Consider the following 24,037-nt stretch of genomic DNA (forward strand, 5'->3'; position numbering starts at 1 on the left):
GAAGCACTTTTGTTTTTAATATGCTGTATATGCGTAGTTTGTTTGATTCTTTATACTGAAACTGTATTAAATGCCGAAATATTGTAAAATATCGTACTCCATTGTAATTAATTCATGGCTTTTTAAAAAAATTATATATTTTCCTCCTTTTGCGAGATGAATGTCCTTTTTTATTATCAGTGTCTGGTAACTCTACCTGTGTGCGAAACAAAAGTACATAGATACTCGCTGTGGTCATTTTAAAAGTAAAACAATTGTATAAATAAAGCTTAGTTTGGACTTAAGAGGCCGTGTCACAAATTTGCGCTCCTATCTATATTAATGTTATTTTAAAAGGCAGTTTTTCTCAAAGTCTATAATAGGTAGGGGCCGGAAATTTTGCCTACTGAAAGTATACAATACATTTAACATAACCGCTTTTTTCAAATTTATTTATCATATCATATATTATTTCTGTGATGAAAATAATATTATCAATATTTTGATTTGTCCAGATACATTGAAATTTTGCTTATATTTATAATTATTTAGCAAAAACTGAAAACGCCATTGAAATGTATTGCACATTACCTTCCGATCAGTGTCTTCATGATCATGATGGGTTTATAAACCTGGGTGTAATCAAGTCTTTAACTATTACATGACAACATTTATACTTAATAATTTGGAGATATGCCTTTTCTATCCTCAGCCCCTGAGCTTTTACTATCTGGTCTGGCGACCGACCTGACACTCTTCAACCACCCCAGGGGTCTCCGATTACACATCTTATCAAAAAAAAAAAAGCTGTTCGTTCATTTGTTTTTGTGTTCGAGCGAAGGTTTACTTCTCCATTAGTGCCACAGAATTCACACATTTATGCCAAGGGAATATTCCGCTGATGTGACGCCATACGAATGTATTATTCGCGACCATACAACTTTTTTGTTTGTCATCGGGAAAATGACGCCGCAGTTTGATTTTTTGTGGTGATATAAAATAAATTTTCTTGGAATGTTCATTTTAAATTGAGCATTTTTAAATGTCAGCGTAGAATATGCTTATCTGCCCATTTTGTTTCTTTCCATAATAATGAGTAAAGTTAACATTGTCATAGACATTTTATTATATTCGTTTGCCGTCCAAGTACAAATGTCACACTATATCGCACGTAATTATATTTTTTTACTAATTTGTTAGTTGTCATTTTATTTCAGTTATAAATAACATTAATAAAAATTATTACTTAATAGTCCAGAATAGAGATTGAGTTATTATTCATTTAATAGGGGTTTAAAATATGGTACTACATACATATTTATATTATCTTGTTGTCTTCTTTGTAACTTTAATGGAAGAATGGCATTTGGTATGTATGTTAACTCACAATGAAAATACTTCAGAAGTACTCAATTAACAGTGAACAACCTAGGGCCTATACTAATTTCATTATGTTCATGAAATATAATTGATATTACTAATAATGAACTGTATGTGTTTTGCGTAGAGATATCGTACGAACTGTATGTGGTACAGACCAACATTAGCTAAGACTCTGTAAATAAGTAATTTCAGTTAATGTGTAGAGAATATTAAAAGTTAGAAATAAATATATATATAAAACAATGCAGAGTTATCAGCATAAAAATAGAAGTTGTTTTTACGTAGCGCCTACTGGAATGTATATTTTGTGTTGAATTATGTGGTATGATTAGTATTCTCTTATTGTAAGTGTGTTTTGTTAAAATCTTATAAAACATCACTTACTGTTGAAGTATTTTCATTTTTTTTGTGATGATCTTACTTAAACAAGTTTTAATTATATTACACATGTATATTTTAAAAGCATTTTAATGTATACTTATAGAATTGTAATAGGCTTTATACGGACTCTCACGATGCATGTGAGCATCTATAATTAATAGAGACCGGAAAAATTCGCGGATTCATTCGGCGATAGGCTAGAAGTCAAATACATATACCTTTTAGATGATTTTGCTATTGGCTTACTGTTCATCTGGACGAATCTCAACCAATTATAAAACACCAACCAAAGAAGGATCGAATCACAGACAAACAAGCTGAGACGACTAACAAGTCAGCAGCAAATGAACTGCCATTATTTGCCCGAGTGTACAGGGGAATGTGCAGTCTATCCTGAAGGCCGTCGAAACCGCGAATTTTTCCGGTCCCTAATCTACATCAATATTATGGCCGTTTCACAAGATCAAATATTTATTGAATTCAATCTGTTGCATTCATTGTACATGATTTTCGATATGTACATTGAATTCAATACAAATTGAAGATGTTACTCAACTAAGCTTTATCTTATTAACTTATAAGTATTTTGTTTGTTCAGTACATAAAAGTAAAAGATTCGTTATTATTTAAATAATGAGCATCTTTAAGCAATAACGTTTTCAAAATATTTACATAAACATAATGGAATATATTTTTTAAATACTTTATATCTACGATCACATCAACGGCAGTATTATGTAATGAATGAGGTAATGAAATATCTTGAAAGGATATTTTCTTCTCTGTAAAGTAAATTTGTAATGCAGCCCTCTTAATGTTAGTCTTGTGAGTTATTTCGTCTTCTAATATGCTACAGCAATGTATAAAATTAAGTTTTGTTAGTGTTTTAGTCTTGTGTAATGTTAAAGTGTAATGTGATAAATTCAATAATTTTTTTGTAAGTTCGTATTCATAAAGGTAGGCTACATATCGTATTAAGATAAATAGTATAATATTTGTAAATTTAAATTCTTTGAAACAACGTCGATAAGAGGTTCACCTACCTCTGTTAAACTGTATGATGGTGCATTGTAAAAAATTAGGTAGTCTGACTTAAGTGAGATTGTATTTAGATTGTGTGTGATGCATATGCAATATCTAAGCATATGCATTTATGTTATTATCCTTTTAAAACGTTACATGATGAATTTCGTATACTTTTTAATGTCAACTAACATTATTTATCACGGACTATTACATCCAGATAAAGAATAATTACCACATGTTTGAAGATTAATTGTATTCCGATACGTTTAAAGTATTAAAATTTTTAGATTCGACTCATACCATAGTTGTATAAGTGAGGTTTCTTGATTCTGAATCCCTGCATCCGCAATTTCCTAGTGAGCCGCCGGTCAGATTGTCATCCTCTCAGATTGTCGAGGAACCAGATACATTTTTCGTCGAGTAAACTCGAGCTGTCAACCTTCCCACTAATCCTGTGATAAGGGTATATATAGTAGCTTTATCACGCGCTGCGGCTACAGTTCCTTCGGTTGAAAAAGCCACTAAATCTCACTGTTAAAAGAGAGAACTTCTAGAGCAGAATATTGGAAATAAACATTTACTGACACGGCCTCTTAACAAAATAATTTGACGGTCTCCGGGTAAAAGGTAACAAGTCACATTTTGGTGATTTTTTTAGTCAACAAGTCACTTAAACTCTTAAGCATACTTAGAATATGTAATGCATTTTTAATCATTGGCAACTATGTTGGTAAACATGTTGGTAAATAAAAGAATAATGCAAGAAAAATTTAAGTATTTAAATTCAATTTTTATATAAGAGTTTTTTTGTTTCTCCTGCAAATAAGTGAATTCTTGACTTGTTACCTTTTACCCGGAGACTGTCCAATTATACCCTGTATTGTCAGGTGAAATAACATTCTAAGAAGAGTGTATACGTAATAAATAACCATGCAATTATAATGTAGCACGTGACTGTAAAATTGTATTGGGGGAGGGGGGGGGGTTATCTCCGATCCTGTGTCCAGGGCCCGTAATCGAATGTGCGGGGGCCATGCCCTCGCCTGTGGTTCTCGCTGTCGGAAATCACACGTCGCTTGGCCAGGTCCGCAGGTGGCATCACTTCGTTGGGCTGCGCCTTCTTGCACTCCGCCATTTTGTCGTTGATTTCGTGGACGTGAATCTCGCGTACTTTGTCTACGACATCTTCGGTCCGGAACTTCACGAAACGGAAACCTCTATGCCATTACAAACACCAGTAACGATAATTTAAATATGAAGAGTACATCAATCGAAGAAAATTTACATCATGGTTCGATAAGCGTGGTGTTAACAAGAAAAAAAAACCACCAGTGTTTCCGGACAATTGGGCTTTTATTGCATTTTCATTACTTAATCTCTCTCGTAAATTCGTAGTCTCTCCACTAGTGGTTGCCACAACTTGCGACGAAGAACTCCATCTGAAATAAACCCAAGAGTACTTACAACATCGTGTCTAACTACTCGGTCTCCGTAGAAGAAAAACAATTGCTGTATTTCGTATGTTCAACACACATATGTGTGTGTTTTTTTTTCTGCAGTAGTCTTCAACAGGTTACAAAGATTATTCTTGAGGGCTCATTTTCCAAGTAAGTGAACTTAGTACCCGTAAATCTACGAAAATAACGATAAATAATACGAAGATCGGAAGATCTACTTAATAAAACTCTAACACAAGCTTAAACCGGTGGGTTTAGAAGCATGAAATTTCGCAGAGAAGTTCGATATATAACGTAGAAAGGATTTTTTTGAAAGGTCATCCTCTAAGGGGGTTAAATAGGGGTATGAAATTTTTGTATCGGAAGTTAGTCATTTTTGAAGTTAGAAATATGAAAACGTGGCTTCTGTTTATAAACAAAAGTCAGTTGTATCAGCGTTTTTTTTATGGTAACTCATCGAAAATGACGATCAAATACTTTCTCATCGGGCACACTGCTAGTACCTGGGTGATTTTAACCGGCGTTCTTCTCAAATTTAATACGAACATATTTTTTTTACGTGATAACGTCTTATGAATCGATGAACGCCTGCTGCACGCACGAAAAAGTATGACTCATTGTCACGTTCTGCCTGAGCCGAGCGTGCAATAACCGGCCAACCACCGTGCGAGAAAATCGTCTATAATATCGAACAGGTTAAGGCGGGCTTTTTAAAAAGCAGCAATTTAAAAAAAATTATTTATTTGACCAATTTAGTTATTTCAAATTAACAATTTATGGACATTGATTTGATATTCATGGCCTAGTACAATATTATGTCAACTGCGGCCGAACGTGTGAAACAGATATTTCTCCCGAGCGCTTCGTTAGCACTAGACGTTATGAGCGTATAAAAACACCTTTCATATCTACAATTTGGAATCATAAAGAAAAATTGGAGTACAAAAACCTAGATGACCGTCTATGTTGCCGGTACCATCATCTAAAATAAAACGTTAAAATAAACTTTCCTTGTTCTATAATTTGGTTGCTTAATTATTATTTTTTTAGATTGTATTTTTTTTAATGCTATTTTAATCTCCCCCCTTCTTCGCCGACGCTTGGAGGTATAGAGTGGCTGTCTGTTCTGAAGTTGAACTAAACTGGCTAGAAATTGGATAGCAAAACAAATCGTAGCCGTAACAAAGGCTGATATTCTATAAATTTGTTTAATAACTTGAAAATAACACGCTAGGGGGAAAAAAAATCGTAAACATGCTACCTCACGTAGTGAATGTTGTTAAATAAACACAATACCAACACAGCTGCAAGAAATTGGCGTTAAACCTCATTGTAACCGAAAATAGTTTTTCTATACTTATAGGTAGAGACCTGCAAAATTCGCGGATTCATTCGGTGATAAGCGCTAGAATTCAAACACATATACCTCTTATATAATTTTGCTATTGGCTTACTGTTCATCTTGGCGAATCTCAACCAATTATAAAACCCTCAAGCAGAGAAGGATCGAATCACAGACAAACCAGCTGAGACGACTTACAAGTCGGCAGCCAATGAACTTGCGTTATTTGCCTGAGTGTACAGGAGAATGTGCAGTCTATCCTGAAGGCCATCGAAACCGCGAATTTTGCAGGTCTCTACTTATAGGAAAGGGGGTTGGAGGGGGGATGTTCTCATGGTGACTTCGAGTGTTGACATGGCAAAGATAGTACACACCGACTCCCTTACTTTCTTACCACCATGGGTCGACGTCTCTTCCGTGTCAGCCGCAGGTGGCCTTGACCGAGCCTGCGCGTAAAGGAGGTTGAATAGTGCGAGGAGGAAAGGGAAGAGAACGAGAGATAGAGAGAGAGAGAGAGGAGTGTTACTTGTCGCTGCGTCACTACTGACCAGAAAAAAACCAACACCCGTTCGCTCGTGTTTCTTCTGGTCGGGTTACCCGCCTGGGAGGTTAGGCTGACCCGACAAGCATGCAGTACAACTCCCCAAGGACAGTCGTGAGGGGGGAAGAAATAAAAAAAAAAAAAAAACAGAAAACCTGTTAACGATGACGCATTCGCAGGGACCCTACCGTTCTGCGGTACGTTTCACCACTACGTTGCCCCACAGACATCTGTTGGTTTTCACGCCTTGCGTAAGAGCATTTATTTTTACGATTATATACACACATATGCTAATACACATGCATAAACACCTATATACATATATGCATATTCACATATAAACACATATACACATGTGCCAGAATAACAGTTGCAGAAGGATACATACCATTGGAACTACTTAAAAAAAAACTGTCGCATCTGAGACAGAATACATGACCAAAACCATCGGTTTTGCCTAGATTCACTATCATTAAAGCCACGGAATTTTCGCGGATTCATTTAGTCGCAAGCTAGAATGCAAACCTCCACACTGTCGCACTGAGTTCATGATTGGACCGCAGTTATCTGGACACGCCCCTCTACGACCGTGAGCCAATGATGTCCAGCCAGGAGAGAAGTAAGCGAATCAGGTAGTGCCAAATAACAAGGATAAATGTTCTCGCTAAGAAATCAACCAATGGGAAAGTAAACATGGGTCGAGCACACCTATAACTTTGAATTCTATCCTGAGGCCAGAGGAATCCGCGAAATTTCCGGGACTAACTATCATTAATCGGATTAATTTCACTCCGTGATAGATTTTACTTGCCTATGTATAACCAAGCCTTTTTTGTTTGGAATCGTCAATGGTCAATGACGTGGTCGTCGTTTGGTGGGTTACGCGTGGTTGGGTAACGACTTCTCCTCCTTGTTTATGAATGGCTGACTGTCGTCAAGGTCTTGTCGAGAGCACGGTGGACCAACCACCAGTGCGAAGCTGATGTAGGTATATGTGCTTGAAGTCTACTTTGGCGCCCGACGAACCCGCTCGCGGTCTTGCAGCCAACCCGCAGACGGTCGAGAGAAACTATGCTTGTATGCGTGGACTCCACGCACACACTTTTTTTTACGAAAAGTTTTTTTTTAAATTGAGTTTAAATAAAACTGGTTGTCTGTAAAGTCGGTTTACGGACGATAGTTTAACGTGACAACGTCATAACAAAACATTGATGAAATGATTGCATACTTTTATGAATAAAATTGAATCTTTTTTATTTTAATAATAAAAGAATACATGTAAATACTTGAAATTATAGATACTAGTAATCAGATTTTTAAAATGCAAGAATAATTAACCTTTATTGCCGAAATTCTTGTTGTAATAAGCAATGAAAACCACATTAACTTTTCACTTCACTTTATAAACAGTCGACGAAACAGTTCACGTGTAGATGTAAGTTGTGTGCTGCCGCTGTCTTTCTTCTCCTCGGACGCATAGGCCAATCGAGTGGAAGAGAGATAGATGCGGCGCAAGCGTACAATGAGCATTACGGGACACAGCGTAACGGAACAATGTGCGTAACGGGACACAGCCTAACGGAACAATGTGCGTAACGGGACACTTTTTCGCGTGTGCAGCCAGCGCTCATCTATTTATTAGACGTTGTCACGTCAAAATTGTCGCATTAAAATATGAGGGAACAGTAGACTTTAAGAATTACAACGTTTACACATAGAAATTCAAGTAATGATTTTGCTTGAGAAAAGAAAAAAAAACTGAACAGTTATAATTTTAGGTTTTTTTTATTTAGTTGTTTTAAATACTTTATTTTCCTTGAGTCAATTGTTCGATGGTTATGTCGTTAAAACAAGTGATAATTTCAAATGTATTAATGTAATTTCACACATGAAACACAAATGTTAAGTTTTCATGAAATACACATGCTTACAAAGTAAACGCTTCTGTGTATGAGACACGAAGGGCTAGCTGGGGTGTGTGGGAGGAAATGCATTATTGTAGTCCATTCATTATAAGGGTTGCGATCATACTTCCGAAATAATCTCCACGTAACCTCGAGTACCTAAGGTTGCTATGATTTTTTTTTGTTCTGTCTTCACGAGTTTTTTTTCTTTCGAATCCTGAAGGGAAGGGCGTCTCCCCCCCCCCCCCCCCCCCCGCCCCCTGCCTGACCCGACGTGCTTGTCGTGAGAGCGCTCTGGCGGTGAAGTGTTGAACCGGAAGCGAGGGAGACGGTTGATCGAGCGAGGCGGGGGCGAAAAGGCGCGACCAGCACCGCTGACATGGAAGAAAGGGAAAAAAATTGGCTGTCTGTAAAGTCGGTTTACGGACGATAGTTTAACGTGACAACGTCATAACAAAACATTGATGAATAATGATTGCATGCTTTTATGAATAAAATTGAATCATTTTTATTGAATTATCACTATTTTGTATGGATACAAAGGAGGAGTGAAATGAAATCTACAATTTAATTAATAAATTTACTTATATTTGCACTCATTAATTCAAGTATGTTTATTACTTTAACGAAGAGATTATTTTAACTATAACTTTTAAACATGTTTGCTATTTAACTTCTTCCAATCTGTGTTATTCTGTTAAGGATGATAGGACGATGATAGGAAAAGTAGGAAACGAATGGGAGTGTTTCATGTTTAATGTGCCTCTAAAAAGTCAAATCGATGGTTGTTCCAATCGATTGGAAGAGAGATAGATGCGGCGCAAGCGTAAAATGAGCGTAATGGGACAACGCGTAACGGGACAATGGGCGTAACGGGACAATGAGTCATCCTTTTTCGTGCGTGCAGCCGGCGTTCATCGATTTATTAGACGTTGTCACGTCAAAAAGGTTCGGAAGTCACAGGCGCCGACGACATCATCAGCATCATCGGGGTCGTGAACCCTCGGGTAGAGAACATGAAACATCCACATTCACTCTATAGGCCATGTTGAAAATTCAAAGTCGTCGCCAGAGACGTGCGACATCTAAATCTTGGTTAACAAGCGAATTCATATGTACTCGTGTTGCAAATACACTTACGATACTAAACTCGGACACGTAATTTAACGTAGAATTTTTTTGACGTGATAACGTCTAATAAATCGATGAACGCCGGCTGCACGCATGAAAAAGTGTTCCGTTACGCACATTGTTCCATTACGTTGTGTCTCGTTACGCTCATTGTTCCGTTACGCTGTGTCCCGTTACGCTCATTGTACGCTTGCGCCGCATCTATCTCTCTTCCACTCGATTGGCCTATGCGTCTGAGGAGATAAAAGACAGCGGCAGCACACAACTTACATCTACACGTGAACTGTTTCGTCGACTGTTTATAAAGTGAAGTGAAAAGTTAATGTGGTTTTCATTGCTTATTACAACAACAATTTCGGCAATAAAGATTAATTATTCTTGCATTTTAAAAATCTGATTACTAGTATAATTTCAAGTATTTATTCTTTTATTATTAAAATAAAAATGATTCAATTTTACTCATAAAAGTATGCAATAATTTCATCAATGTTTTGTTATGACGTTGTCTTGTTAAACTATCGTCCGTACCCCGACTTTATTTTAATGCCTAGCGTGATAAATATACGAATATTGTGTTTCCAACTACATCTCTTCACGCGAACCACACGCAGTCTCCGCACCCGCCGCTGCAATTCTTTGCCGAAACAGTTACGTCGCCAATCACAGATAAACATAAACCCCAGCTAAAAAAAAAAAAAAAACAAAAAAAAAACACTCGCAGTGGAAACTCCCATGAAATAATATAACACGATTTATCTCGAGAAAAGACTCGCTTATTGAGACAGCATGATGCAGAGAGTAAAATCCAAAAAACAATAAGAGAAGCAGAGAAATTTCTTCGCAATATAGGCTTGCATCCCTATTTGTAAATAGAAAAAATAGCCCACAGCACAAAAATCAAACGTGGAAACAAAAGAAAAGTCAATAACCACAAAGCGATAATCTTAGAAATCAACCATAATGCTTTTTAATATTGTGTTAATGGAAAATAATTCTAGCTGTGGTGCATATCGTTGGTGGGTTCGATTTTCGTTTAGACGCAAAACATGTTGATTAACTCGTCTCTTTCTTTTCTCTCTCTCTCTCTCTCTCTCTCTCTCTCTCTATATATATATATATATATATATATATATATATGCACACACATATATACACACACATACACACATACATACGTAGTATCACCACTAAGCAGTGGAAGAAAATAAAATGTTTGATTTATTATACAATTTAAACTAAATTATAATGCAAACGAAATTTTCCATGAAACTTTAAAAATAGGCAGTCGGGTATCGTTGTTGTGGCCTAATTATGAAGAAAATTAACATAGTTATATCTGTAACGGTTTGTTCAACGTACTCCAAGAAAACAATACAACTGTCCGGTTTTTTTTTTGCGGGATTAATTAAAATAATGTTGCTGTACCTACCTAAAAAAATGTATCTATTTAAAAATTAGAGACTTATCCTATGTAGCTTTGTAACAGTTAAAGAGTTCGGCAACTGCTCCAGTGCGGTGTTTCTTTGTGATACAAAGTGGGTGTCGCGAGAACAGGCGACAGCCTCGACGGTCACGATGCTTTGCCGAGGCGGGATGATTGCAACATGGTTTACCATCGCTAGAGACCTGCAAAACTCGCGGATTCATTGACCTCTAGGATAGACTCCACAGTCCTTTATATATTCGCGGAAATGACACCTGTTCATTGGCTACTGACGCGTGAGACGTCTCAACTAGGCTGTCCGTAATTCGGCATTTTCTTGGGTTTAGTGTTTCCCATTGGCTCACAGTTCCCCGGATAAAACGTGGGCCAATCGCAGAAGCGGTAAGAAGGTATAGTCGTTTTGATGCTAGCCTATCGCGAAATGAATCCGCGAATTTTGCATGTCTCTACGCCATTGCCTTCCGCGGGAGTCGAACCTGGGCTCATCTGGCCGCCAGCCGGACCAAGTGGACGGAGGTATGACGTGCTTGGATGCAGGTCCGTGCTGGTGGTGGCTGTTGAAGGTCCAAGCAGTCACTGAGAACCATAGAAAAGAGAGGGAGGGATAGAAAGGCCACTCTCTGAATAACAGCTAGAACGCTATTTGCAGCGCTGTTGTGGCCGTGCACAGTACCTACTAACTGTATAAACATTGGTGGAAGAATGACCTAAGTAGCTATTTATGCTAAAACCACCTATGTCACAAGCTAGCATTTTCGTACACGTGGCGGCATTGTATTTTACTTAATACGTAATTTTATACTCAATTTAACAATGTAACTCAATGAAAATATCGCCACTAAATAATTGAATAAATAAACGCCAAGTATTTTCCAGTTTCCACCTACGAAACAATAAGCAAGTAGCACGCAAATAACCTAAAGTCCTAAACAAAAATACGAAAGAAAAATTGCCGCCATTACAAATGAGCCTTGGCAACGAATCGTAAACAAACATTGAGCAGTGAGCACACTAGCGCTCTTACGGCCGTGCACACAAACAAAACGTTGTTCAAGCGTCTCTCTAATGAGTGCACATCCCGTGCTGAGAACTGAGCGTGTGTGTGTGTTTGTGTCGCAGGGTCGCTGTGTTCGCCAGGAGCTCCGATGCTGCCGCGATGGCTGTGCCTGGCGGCGTGCTGCGCCGCGGCGCTCTGCCTGCCGTTCCCCTCCGCCAATGAGGAGGCGGACGGCGAGGCCTCCAGGAAGGTCCTCGGCTCCAGGTACCCGCCCCACGCCGTCTTCCCTCCCACGGAACCACGTCCGACCTTTGAATATATATACTGTATAGAAGTCGCGAGTGGATAGGATTTACTCTACGTTTTTCAGAAGCTTATGATGAGCAGCTTGGGAACTTCACCGCTGCAGTGCGCTGCCGTAACGCCCTGTATCGTCTTAGTTGTTATTTACACGTTAGAGAGCAGCATTGTCGCCCGCTGTCATTCCCCGCATCCCACATCCATCATTCACTGCAGCTCAATGTCGTTCAACAGGAGGGGGAAGGGTATGTTTGAAGAGTTCGACACTTGTCCGCTAGGGACCACCACAAGTCGATGCCCTAGAGATGGTGGCGATTGCGGCGGTGAATTAACCAACTACCTCAAAACCGTATTAGAAATTTTAACCTGGGCTGGCGACTTCTATACAGTATATATATTCAAAGGTCCGACGGACACTGATCGCCAGGGACATGCAGGTTTCGCGAAAAGATTCCGAGACTAGATGAAAGTTAAAACACTGTAGCACCGTCCAGTAGCGGATCCACAGGGGGGGGGGGGCTAAGGGGCTCAAGCCCCCTCCAAAAGCATCTGGGTCCACTATTGTTTTAGTGTTTGCCTTGATAAAGCCTAGCCTCAGCTGGGTCAAACCCCCTCCCAAACCAAAATCCTGGATCCGTTACTGGCACCGTCTGTGTTTTCGTGATTGGGTGGGTTTCTCCCAGGTACATATCGATAGAGACCGGAAACAATTCGCGGATTCATTTCGTGATAGACTGAAATTCAAACATGTGTACAATTTTGCTGGTTCTGCTATTGGCTCGCAGTTTAACTGTAGCTCTCCGGCCCAATGAGAGACTATCGACCAAAGAAAGCGTCGAATCACAAGCTATCCAGTGGAGACGCCTCACGATTTAGTATACCCAATGAACACGCGTGTTTACTTGAGAAGTGCAGAGGATAATGGAGGCTATCCTAGAGGTCATTGAATCCGCGAATTTTTCCGGTCCCTACATATCGATTGTAACAACACCAATCACAGTGATATCGATTGTAACAACACCAATCACAGTGATTCAGTGCGGAAGTAAACGCGGCCTGAGCGACTCGGTCGAATAAGGCAACGACTTCTCTCGCAGCCGGCCGCCAATCACAAGGATGCGGGTGTACCTTGTTGCAGTCTAGTAAGTGTTCAGATCTTTTCGCGAAAAATGTCTGCCTCTAGATCGCTGATTTGGAGCCGGTGGCACAGGGACAGGAAAAATTACAGGACGATACAGTCCCGTGCATATACACGTTTCCCTGTTAAGCCAGAAAAATTAGGGTTAGGAGAGAGCTGGATGAATAATTCTCCCAAGGACGATGAGGGCATAAGACAAAATGTAGGGGGCGAGAGGGGTGTAATAGGGATTGAATTGGGGTCGAGAGTGGATTATTAAGAGGTGTGGGCGATGTTCCAAACACAACATTGGTCAACTTGGAACTTTTCGTCCCAATCTGTGTGTCCTTTTGGTAGCGTGGAAGAACGAACACTCGTGATATTTGCTGTTTCCCGTTTCAAAAGGCAAACAGAAAATGATGGACATTTATTAGAGTTTACTTTTGACCTACAGAATAAATTTTCACAAGTTAACTAAATATTAAAAGCTTAGCTGCGTACGCGTTTACAAAGAATGAGTTATTTCGTGCGCTGTGTATTTACTGCGCTCTGGTGACTACTTTACAAATCAGTAGATCCGGACATCGGACATCGCATTGTAGACAGGGCGGATTTCCGTGCGACGACGAGACTTCATTCACATTAGCATAATGGCACGGACCGCCCGCAGGTTTGGACCATTGTAGGCGGGCCCTTAAAGCACACGAGCTCACTGGAAGATTTTTTTATTTAATTTTATATTTTTATAGATAAAATAAAAAATTTAAAACTATATGCACAATTGTTGTAGTTTCTTCTCGTGGGAGAAAATATTTTTTTTAGATTCGTAGTGTTGATAAATAATGTGTTATCATGTTCCAAAAAATACAGTGTTCACTAACTTTTGATGTTACTAGGGAGGCCCCTTAATGATTGCAATAATTTAACCCTGCATGAAAATAACCCAGGGTTTTCCCTGTATCTATGCAGATTTTACCTAGGCCCAACTTAACTACGTATAGTCTAGATTTAAGATAAAAGGATTTATTCATGTCATCAAATGCTGCCATGGCTTACCAATTCTTAAAAAAAATAAAAATCACATGATGCATGCTTTACTTTCTGCATGGCTAAAACCCAGCATGATAATGCGTATAGGTTACGGCTTGAGACGCACTTGAGTATTCACTAACAAATACTCTTTGTTTTAGTTAGGGTAGTGGGTAAAATCCCAAGGAAGCCTGCAGTTCACAGGGATGAGAGTCACACCCGAACAGTGCCGAAGTTCTCCGAAGTTTACCGACCGCTCATGAATATTACAAGGACTTATATATTTTACGGCCATAGAGTATTTTAAATAATGCTAACCTAATCTAACAAGCCTTTCATTTTATTTAAGAGAACCTTATTTAACTTACCGTCCCGAAAAAAAGAAAAGAATTAAGAACGGTTATTTATTATACTAACCGAACCTAACCTAACAATTTACTTCGGTAAACTTCGTAACTGTTCGGGTTGTGGTTGTGGCTTTCATCCCGGTTGCGAACCAACCCTCTCTCTACCCCCCCCCCCCCCCCAAAAAAAAATCATGAGTAAAACATTCGCCGCAGCTTGCATTAAGTTATTAAGTTGGGGTCTCATACGTCATGTTTATTATTTTTTATCGTCACTGCTATTAGTTAAGGCCATTTCTGTAAATTTAACACTGCACATCCATTGCAAATGTTTTTCTGTCAATACTGTTTGTGTATTAAGTGTTACATACAATGGGTGTTTGTGATTGTTAACACTTGCGCATTTAGTCAATATCTGTTGAAAATATTTGTGACAGATAAAATATAAGAGAGGTATAGTGTTGAATTTACAAAAAAAAATAGCTGAAGTAAAATCATGGTTTCACCCAGTTACCATGTAATAGTGCAGAAGTGATCACGCCCTGGTTAAACCACCAAACCCCCCCCCCCTCCCCCCCCCCCACTTTTTTTCCCTTTCCCGCCATCATGCAACGTGTTCCATTGAAACGTATTTCATCTGGCACTTTAGAGATCAAGTCCATTCCGTATTAACGAAATTGCCGGATTATCGAACGGCAATACAGTTTTAAGAGACCCGTCCACCTGGTCACACAGACGGTGCTCAGAGCATCAGGAAAAACAACGCGATTTCAAAACTACTGAAGATGTCCGAGTGGGGTCTGCTTACGAAAAACATTTAAGAATTCGCTGAGGGCCGATAAGTAGTTTTGTTTCCGGATTAAGTTTTTAAATTGTATTCTTAGGAAGAGTTAAAATGGCTAAAAGGGGTGTTTACAGAGTAAGTCATATTTAGACATAAAACAACCAATACAGATTCTTGAAAGCACTTAAGTGACTTACAATACACCTTTGCCTTCAGGCTTCATTTCTATGCCATATAATGTTACGGTCACCGCTCAAATTTCACAGTTGTCCTATGCACGACGAGAAGACTGCGCGCCAGTTCAGAGCCCTATGACGCGCTAGAAGCACCAGCGAGCGTCGCGCTTATCATCCCGCCTCACTGATACAGGTCTACACCCCTGAATAGGCGCGCCCCTTAATGGAAATACCAAACGTGAAAATTGTTACATGTAACACGCTACAATAAAAAAAAATTACTGAAATGAAAACCGACTGCAACGATTAAAATTGCCAGCAGTTCAGTTATACAACCAAGCACTTTGCAACCAAGGTCAGCAGCAAGACATTTAAAAAAATATATATATCTGAATGCGAGCAGCTCCTTTGGTGCCGGGTTACAGAATGTGCCGAACCATATAATGCCGGATTACTGACCTTTCCCTGTAAAATCACTGGCCACTGCTTTCATAAGGGTGGGGTCACGATTGAAAAATAAATGACAGTGACATAAGACTTGTGTCATGTGCACAATGCTTGAGTGGCGTGGGTTCGAACCCACCGATTCACAGCATCGGACAGTATGATCGGGCGCATGTGAATGTTTCATTTCTATTTCGGGCGCAGGGCGCAACAGCCAATGAGAGTAGAGAAGTGTGACATTTCTGTAGGTACGTAACGGCATTGGTCAGGTAATTTCTGCTTCGAAATTAAATCAATGCAATAATCTGGGTGACTAGTGATATATACTTAAAATGTTTCAAGGTTAACATTTTTACTAAAAAAACTTTTAACTTACCAGAATCTTAACTATTTTTATACGTTTAAAAACGATGTTCATTGAATGCTGGTCGGCTGTCGTGGAATAATTAATTAGTACCAGATAGTTAAAATATATCTTTACTAACACTGCCAATGGATGATGAATCACACAATTTCATAATAACAATGCATAAGGATTCAGTTGTGAACCAATTTTTTGCCTGTCATGTTCACAACTGATACATATTTTAAAACTTGTCTCACTATCAAAGTATTTATTGCACTGAACTAGCTAAAACATTTCGATACTTTTGCTTTCAAAACGAAGTGCTTACTTAGTTAAATATTTTACTTATTGTTAATTTTATTCATTCCATGACTTTTAAACCGTCATAAATTGAAATCTTTACGATATTTTTGAATGATAAATTTAATATTACACATTTTTTGAAAAATAAGTTATAGTTATATATTTAGCCCTTTTTTCAGATTAATCACATTACGTAGCACATTCATACTAACATTATTTTACCTTGGTAGCATCTTTAATCTCCCATCGATCCTTCGACATTTTAATTTCGTTATGATGAAAACGTCCCCCATGGATTTAACTGGAAAAGATTCAGATTTCTTTTCTTATTAAACATCCAACGTATTTTAGGACCTGCCCTGTACATAAAATGCTAAATGTCAACCCAAATCACCCAACTTGTCAAACAAACACGGCTGCCCTGGTAACCTTTTTCAGTGTCGTCATAACTTCAGACATTATTTGACCAACTTTACTGGATGGTGTTGGAAGCGAAAGTTCGACTGTGCGACAGGGCTTGTATCGGCGTGTTGTTTAATTCCAAATGACGACAAATCACAGGCTACGATCCTGTGGTGCTGAGCCCTTGTCGACATTCATAGCCTACACTGTAAATTATTATTGTAAATGGTCAATATAAATTTACAAATGTTTATAAATTAGTAAATTTACATTAAAACAACTGTATCTCTAAAAAAATATATTGTTAGCAGTAATACTGGGTTCGGATTCTTACCTGGTCATATAGGTTTTGTGTTGTTACGGTTACAGTTATTTGTAAACCTCTTCCTGAATAGCTTTCCAGTATTAGAAAGCATGCCACAACAAAATGAAGGAAAATTGTTTAATTTACGATTATTCTTTTCCATGAAACATCAATAACCATATAAAATTAGGCGTTTCTTTTCATTCGAAAATGTTTTGAGAATAAAATAATAATTTTTCCAATTTAATTTAAAATATTTTACACATAGTTTTAAGTGGTAGAACATGTATAGAATTTCCATAGGTAAAACAAGCTACAAAATAAAATTAATGTGATGTGATTATGCCACAACAGATTTAAAGAGGAAATTTATTAATTTACTTTAGGCTATAAGAATATATATATATATATATATATATATATATACATATACATATACATATATATTTGTAATTTTAACAGTTTTATACATTTTGTATTTACTATTTTCTTTTGTTTCAGTCTTCTTTTTAGAGTTTCATTATTTTAACTATCACTTAAATCTCGTGGTGGTTGAGTGGCCAGATCACTTGTCTCTCACTAAGATGATCCGAGTTCGATTCTCGACGGGCTTGAACCCCGAATTTTTTGGAAATTGGACATTTGGTGTACGTTTCCGTGAGCGAGTGTTTCCCCCACACATTCATTGCGTCAATGTTTCATTCTCATCTCATCAACAGTTGTCGTCTCTGATGACTTCGATGTCGACGAGACGTTAAGCACGCCTCGCGAACTTGTTTTCCTCGACAGCGTGGTGACCTCGGTGTCCGTGATCATGGACCTGGGTAACGGCACCAAGAAGTACTACGCCGACCCGGAGGGCAAGCCCGTGTCCAAACCCACTTCGGCCTCCCTGGTGGGCAGCCCTTCCAGCCTGCTGCACCCGGACCGCTACGAGTTCTACACCTTCAACGAGGCCGGGGACCTGGTGAAGCGCCTGATGACCTTGGAGGAGATCCAGGGCATCATCGCCAGCGGCGACGGCGACGGCGGCGAGCTGCCCCCCAGCTACTACCACCAGCAGCTGCCCCAAGGCCTCAAGTCCCCGGCGCTGCTGGGCGAGGGAGACGTGGGCGAGCTGTCCTCGCCCGTCGACGGGGTCCACGAGGTCGTCGAGAGCGTGCAGAACGTGCTCAAGGAGGAGATGGAGGCGGCCAGGAACAAGACGACCGCCCCCAGGCCGGCGACCACGCTCTCCAGCACGTGGAGACCGGAGGAACCCTCCGGCACTCCCGCCGCCTCGGTGCCGACCACACACCGGCCGTCGTCGAGGAAGCCAGTCAAGACGCCGTCCCCACACGTCCCGTCTTCGTCCGTGCCCACCACCACGACCAGAACCACAGGGTCGAGCACCGCCAGGTCGCCGTCAACAACGAATCCGTCGCAAGAGATTTCCTCCAGAAGACCTGTATCATCTTCGTCGCTATTGCCTGCGAAGAAACCCGCCGCAGTCAACACAGAAAACCCGCTGCAATCGAAAAATTCTAGCACTGTTAGGTATTCGACAACTGAAGCTAGTAGTGCTAGCTTGATGACTTCAGCAGAAGTTTCAGAAAAGGAAGAAACTACATCAAAAAGGCCACTGACTAGTGATATTGATGGTAATTTTCTTGATAATGACGAGAACCAAGCTTCTGCTAGTAATATCAATACTGAAATTGTCAATAATACCAAGAGCAATGTATTTGGAATGAGCCAAAACGGTTCGTCTGTTCAGCCACCCTCTGATAAAGAAAAATTTGTGGATACTATTGTGACTTCTAGCTGGACCACAGTAATTGGTAAGACAACAGAAAAACCTGCCGAAAGTTACCAAAACTCTGAACATTCCTCGAATAATGACAATGAATATAGCCAGCAGTCTTCCGTGACTTCAATTCAGAACATTAAGCCAAGTGTAATGGTCATAGCAAATTCAACCATAAATACTATTTCTACCGGAAAACCAATTTCCCAGCAACTGAGTAACAACAATGCAGGTGAAAATATGAATGCCGAATCAAATAATAATGGAGGAGATTTCAAACCAAGTAAAAATTCTTCAACTTCTATTCAAAATGTGCAACCAATGGTGACAATTATCATAAATTCTACTGTAAACACAGCTTCTGGAGCAACAACAATCAGGGATCCAATATCTGCTAAACCACTTCTTAGCTTTACTGCATCTTATATACCAGGAGTGCCAAATCTTCAAGAAAGTCCTTCATCGACAGTAACTGAAAGAATAGCAGCTGAAGATTCATCAGAAGAGTATACCACAAATGACTCGTCCAGTGAAGAAGACTCATCAGAAAATTCAAGCAGTTTTCGACCAGTAAGCACTGAATTGCCCGATAGTGTATTTACCACTTTACTTCAAATTTTAGGAGCAGATCTAACGACTCAGCCATCGGAAGAGTATGAATCGACGGAATCTGAAAACAAGATGACTGTAGTCCCAAAAATTAATGAATCTGCAGCTAGTTCTAATATAGAAATAAGCCAAATAAAGACTGACATGGGAACCAAAACCCCTGCTAACAGTGAAGACATGGCTTCGCCATCACAAATTAATCCAACGAAGAGTACAGAAATGGCAGAACATCTTCAATCCAAACCCATGGCAAATGATTCGTTTTTAATGGAAAGAAATCATTCGATTTCTACAATAGTTGAAATGCTGATGGATGAAAATCCATCTGATGTTCCTCAATCTTCTATTCCAGTCCAAAATTTACAAAATGGAAATAACGAAAATGCTTTACTCTCATTGCAAGAAAAAACAAAAGAATCTTCAACAACTGTAATCCCTCCTAAAGAATCAATAAAAAATATTAGTGTAACTGAAATAGCTTCTAACACATCCCATGAAAGTTTGGCTCCAAATGCATTAGAAGGTGGTACTGTGGTCTTATATTCTAATGATTTGATCCCTCAGAAATCTGAAATAAAATCTGTAATTAAATATTCACCTACAAAATCTTCCCTTTCTTCAGAGGAAAAACTTCACAATAAAACGTTAGCAACCACCACCCCTAAATATACCAGCGAAAAAACATCAGAGATGAATTTAATTCAGGAAACGACAACAACCCTTTTAGAAACTCGTGATTCCACAACTTCTGGATTTATTAATACTGATTCGGATACATATACATCAACTGAATACTTTACAGACACTTCAAAATACTCTGAATTAGAGAAAACTACAGACACGTTAAGTGTAACCAGTACAAATACCAAACTAATGAAATCAAATACCACCTATGCTGGAAACAAAATACCAGCCTCTAGTGATATTGATGAAGTAATTGAAAGAGGAACAATTTCACCAGATAGCTATTTTATAATTTCTGGCAATGGCGGACCAATTGAAGAAAGTGATTTGTTAGCACCACCAGAACAACAAAATGTGTACACTTCTAAATATAATAATACGTACATCACAAATGGGGGACAGTTGGCATCAAATGCTTCAGAATCAGAAAATCCAGAAACATCAAATAATTTCAAAACTGCATCCAGCGACAAGAAATACGCAGTAACTAAAATAAATCGTACTGAAAGTTATACGTTTGCTCCCTCGCTGGTTAGTACTGAATCGGTAGAAACTGATGAGGGCAAAGAGGAAGTAAATACTACTTCCACAGTGTCAACCATTACAACCAAAAAATCAGATATAATTACTCCAGATGTGCCTACAGACATACCTGTTGCTCAAAGTGGTATAGTACCTATAAAAATCTCTCCTGAGATGGCAGAATCAATGTCTAATGTTATGTCTCAAATTTCAAATAAAATCGCCACAACAATTTTTACTACAGACAAAGAAATGATACCTGATATGACAACACAGATAACCACTACTAACTTCGAAGACTCCCCTAGCACACCAGTAATGTCTTCTGTAGTGATTAATCAAGTAGAACAAGAAAAAGTTGCTATGAAAAACAATACTGGAACATTGCCAGATACTGAACCATATGTTGCAAAAGTATCTCAAGGGTCTCTCAACACAGCAGAGACCAATAATATATTTAATACTGTTACCGCTCACTCTCAAGAAACTACGACGAGTTTGTACTCTGATGAAACGACAGGCGGTTTTACAATGGATGACAAAGTAAAAGAAGAAAATGAATCTATGCTAGCTACTCGCATGAGTTACAAGAATGGAACAGAAATCGATGAGATTGTCAAGAACAACATTGACGTAAAAAATAAAAGCAATGTTAGTGAATTGTCCACAACACATCTCCAGCATGAAACACATGCCTCAGCAAGTTCTTTGGTAAACGAATATACGGGTATTAGTGAAAAACACAATGAAAACTTAGATGAAACAAAAGATAGTACTACCATGACATCACAAGAAAATTCCACACCAGAACCAGCCAGTCTACTCGAGGAGACATCTACCATTTTGTCTGCAGAGACTCCTGCCGATTCAACTGCATTCACTACACTAATGACCAAAAATAAGCCCCCCAACATAGTTTCTGTCCCTGAAGTCGACGATCAAACAACAACATTGATACCAGTGACATCATCCACAGAAAGTATAGTGACAGATAAGCTGCCGCTTGCATCTCAGATCAAAGGAACTCAAGTTAAGTTAATAGACAATGAAGACGAGCAAATGTTGAAAGTAGACATTGTTACTGTTCCAAACAGAGAAAGCAGTAATGTAAGCATGGTCAACCAGACAGTTTTGGAAGAACCTTCAACAACATGGCATAAAATTTTTGATTCATCCAAAGCAGAAGCAAACAGAACTACTTCAAAACTCACCACAGGTGCAGTTACAGAGTCTATCAAGGAAACTAATTATATAGATATAATTGCCAGTGACACTGTCAATGATAATGTCAACGCAACCAAAACTAACAGTGTACATCGTGTGAAACCGGGCGAGGTTAAAAACAATATTTTGGAAGGAGGAAACAGCCTAATTGCCGAAGATAAGCCCAACGAACAAAGCATATCCACTGCAAATAAAAATATTTCCAAAATCGTAATTGTTCCGGGTATCACTCAAGCAATTTTCCACACGGAGGAATATGACCATTTCTCTACAACCGGGGAGCCGCCGATGACCACAACTAATGGCGCCGATCCAGTCGCCGAAACGATACTCCCCTCCAAGTACGTGGAGTTCGTCGTCGATGGCGAGGCCACGAGCGCCGAAGCCGCGACCACCGAGGACGCAACGACAGAACAGCCCGAGAACGTGATGGACCTGGACAACGAAGTGCAGAGCACGGAGAAGACATGGGCACCGGTGTCCACGGTGACTCCTCCGCAGGCCAAGATCACCACGTCCCGCACGGCGGACCAGACCACCCGCGCCCACGTGGACGTGAAAGCGACGACGGTCAGGAGACCCGCGCAGTCCACCGTGGACCTTCGACCGGCGCCCGAGGAGAGCCTCGGGCTGGAGTCGTCGATGGCGGACCTGGACAAGGACGTCGGCGACTTCGCCGAGCTGTGCAACGAGCTGGCGCTGAAGCTGTGGAAGCCGGCGGCCAACCGGCGCGCCACCGTCTCCCGCAGCCTGGTGATGTCGCCCTTCGCCGTGACCTCGCTGCTCGCCATGGTGTTCCTGGGCGCGCGAGGGGGCACCTCGGGCCAGATGAACGACATCCTGCGGCTGGACGACGTGGTCACCTTCAACCCGCACCAGGTGTTCCGGAACGTGACCGAGTCCCTGGTGGCGACCAAGAACCCGGGGGTGGCGACCGCCGCCTTCGTCCGGGAACTGTACAGCGACAAGGTGAGGAGGCCCCATCGGCACAACGCAGGGGCGTAGCCAGGGGGGATTTTAGGGGTTCAACCCCCCCCCCCCCCTAGCACCAAATTTCTTATTCATCACTCAAACAAATTTCATATTAAAAATTAATAAAATTTTTACCATTACAATATTTAAATTATGTACCGAAAACTGCTAAAATAGCACTATTTTACACCTTAAAATCCACATTTTCCCGGAGGAGGACCCCCGGACCCCTCCGCTTTAATACGGGGGAGGGGGGGGCATGCTTCTTAACACCCCCCATACACAAATCCTGGCTACGCCACTGGGCACAAGCAAGAACTCTCGTGGTAGAATTGGCATTTCCTCTGCCACAATTCTTTCCAGTTTTCCGAGGTAGATAAACTATATCTTCCCTGTTCAGTAAGTACACTTTCAAAAGTTAGATATTTTGACTAAAATCCTGAACAGTATTAACTATTCTTTTCGCTTTCGTTTGTGTGATATATTCTTGCTGTTCTCGGACCCAAGAATTTTTTCCTAAACGTCTAGCTGAATACTTGAAATATTGACAAAGCACCAGCTTGGATACAAATATAACCTGACACGTGTCTTCCAAAAAAACAGGACATACATTTAAAAAAAAAATTTTTTTGGTAACATCCGAGATTTTAGTGGGCTCAAAACATTACTTAGAAAGTTGGAGATAGGCAAACCATCAAAAATCATACATTGAAAAAATACCCAAGAAGTAAACTGACTTCGTAACCAGCAACACAAGCTTAGCTTATAACATTGCTCATCCTCGCAGGGAAACTACACAACCCATTCTGGAACTGACTGCTACAACATCAATCATTTGGACAATATCACTAAATAAATAACGAGCAACAAAGTCTGCCTATCACTTGAAAAAAAAATCTTAGTTCGTTAGACACTCATTTGAAAACCACGGTGTATTCAGACGAAACAGTTTAACGAAATGAATTCTCACTAGGACGTGTAAGGTATTTTTTTTTACGAGAAATTAAAGGAAGTTACAAAAAATTTAAAGATCTAATAAAGATCGCAGGCTTTCACGGCCATTGTCTGCATTTTATTTGCTTCTGGGTGTAAGCCTATGTCAGGTA

The 24,037-nt window shown here is 39.7% G+C and overlaps 1 protein-coding gene across 2 annotated transcripts in view; it reads left to right on the top strand.

Moving 5' to 3' along the window:
• LOC134535871 (mucin-2) overlaps positions 1-24,037 on the top strand; it is a 48,388-nt gene that overhangs the window by 10,093 nt on the left and 14,258 nt on the right. For both annotated transcript variants that reach the window (XM_063375212.1, XM_063375213.1), the window contains exons 2-3: positions 11,708-11,849; positions 17,924-22,928. In XM_063375212.1, coding sequence (XP_063231282.1) covers positions 11,734-11,849; positions 17,924-22,928 — 5,121 coding nt within the window. In that variant the 5' untranslated portion in view covers positions 11,708-11,733. The remainder of the gene's footprint in view (positions 1-11,707; positions 11,850-17,923; positions 22,929-24,037) is intronic.

Source organism: Bacillus rossius, chromosome 10, assembly GCF_032445375.1.
Source record: "Bacillus rossius redtenbacheri isolate Brsri chromosome 10, Brsri_v3, whole genome shotgun sequence".
Taxonomy (NCBI): domain Eukaryota; kingdom Metazoa; phylum Arthropoda; class Insecta; order Phasmatodea; family Bacillidae; genus Bacillus; species Bacillus rossius.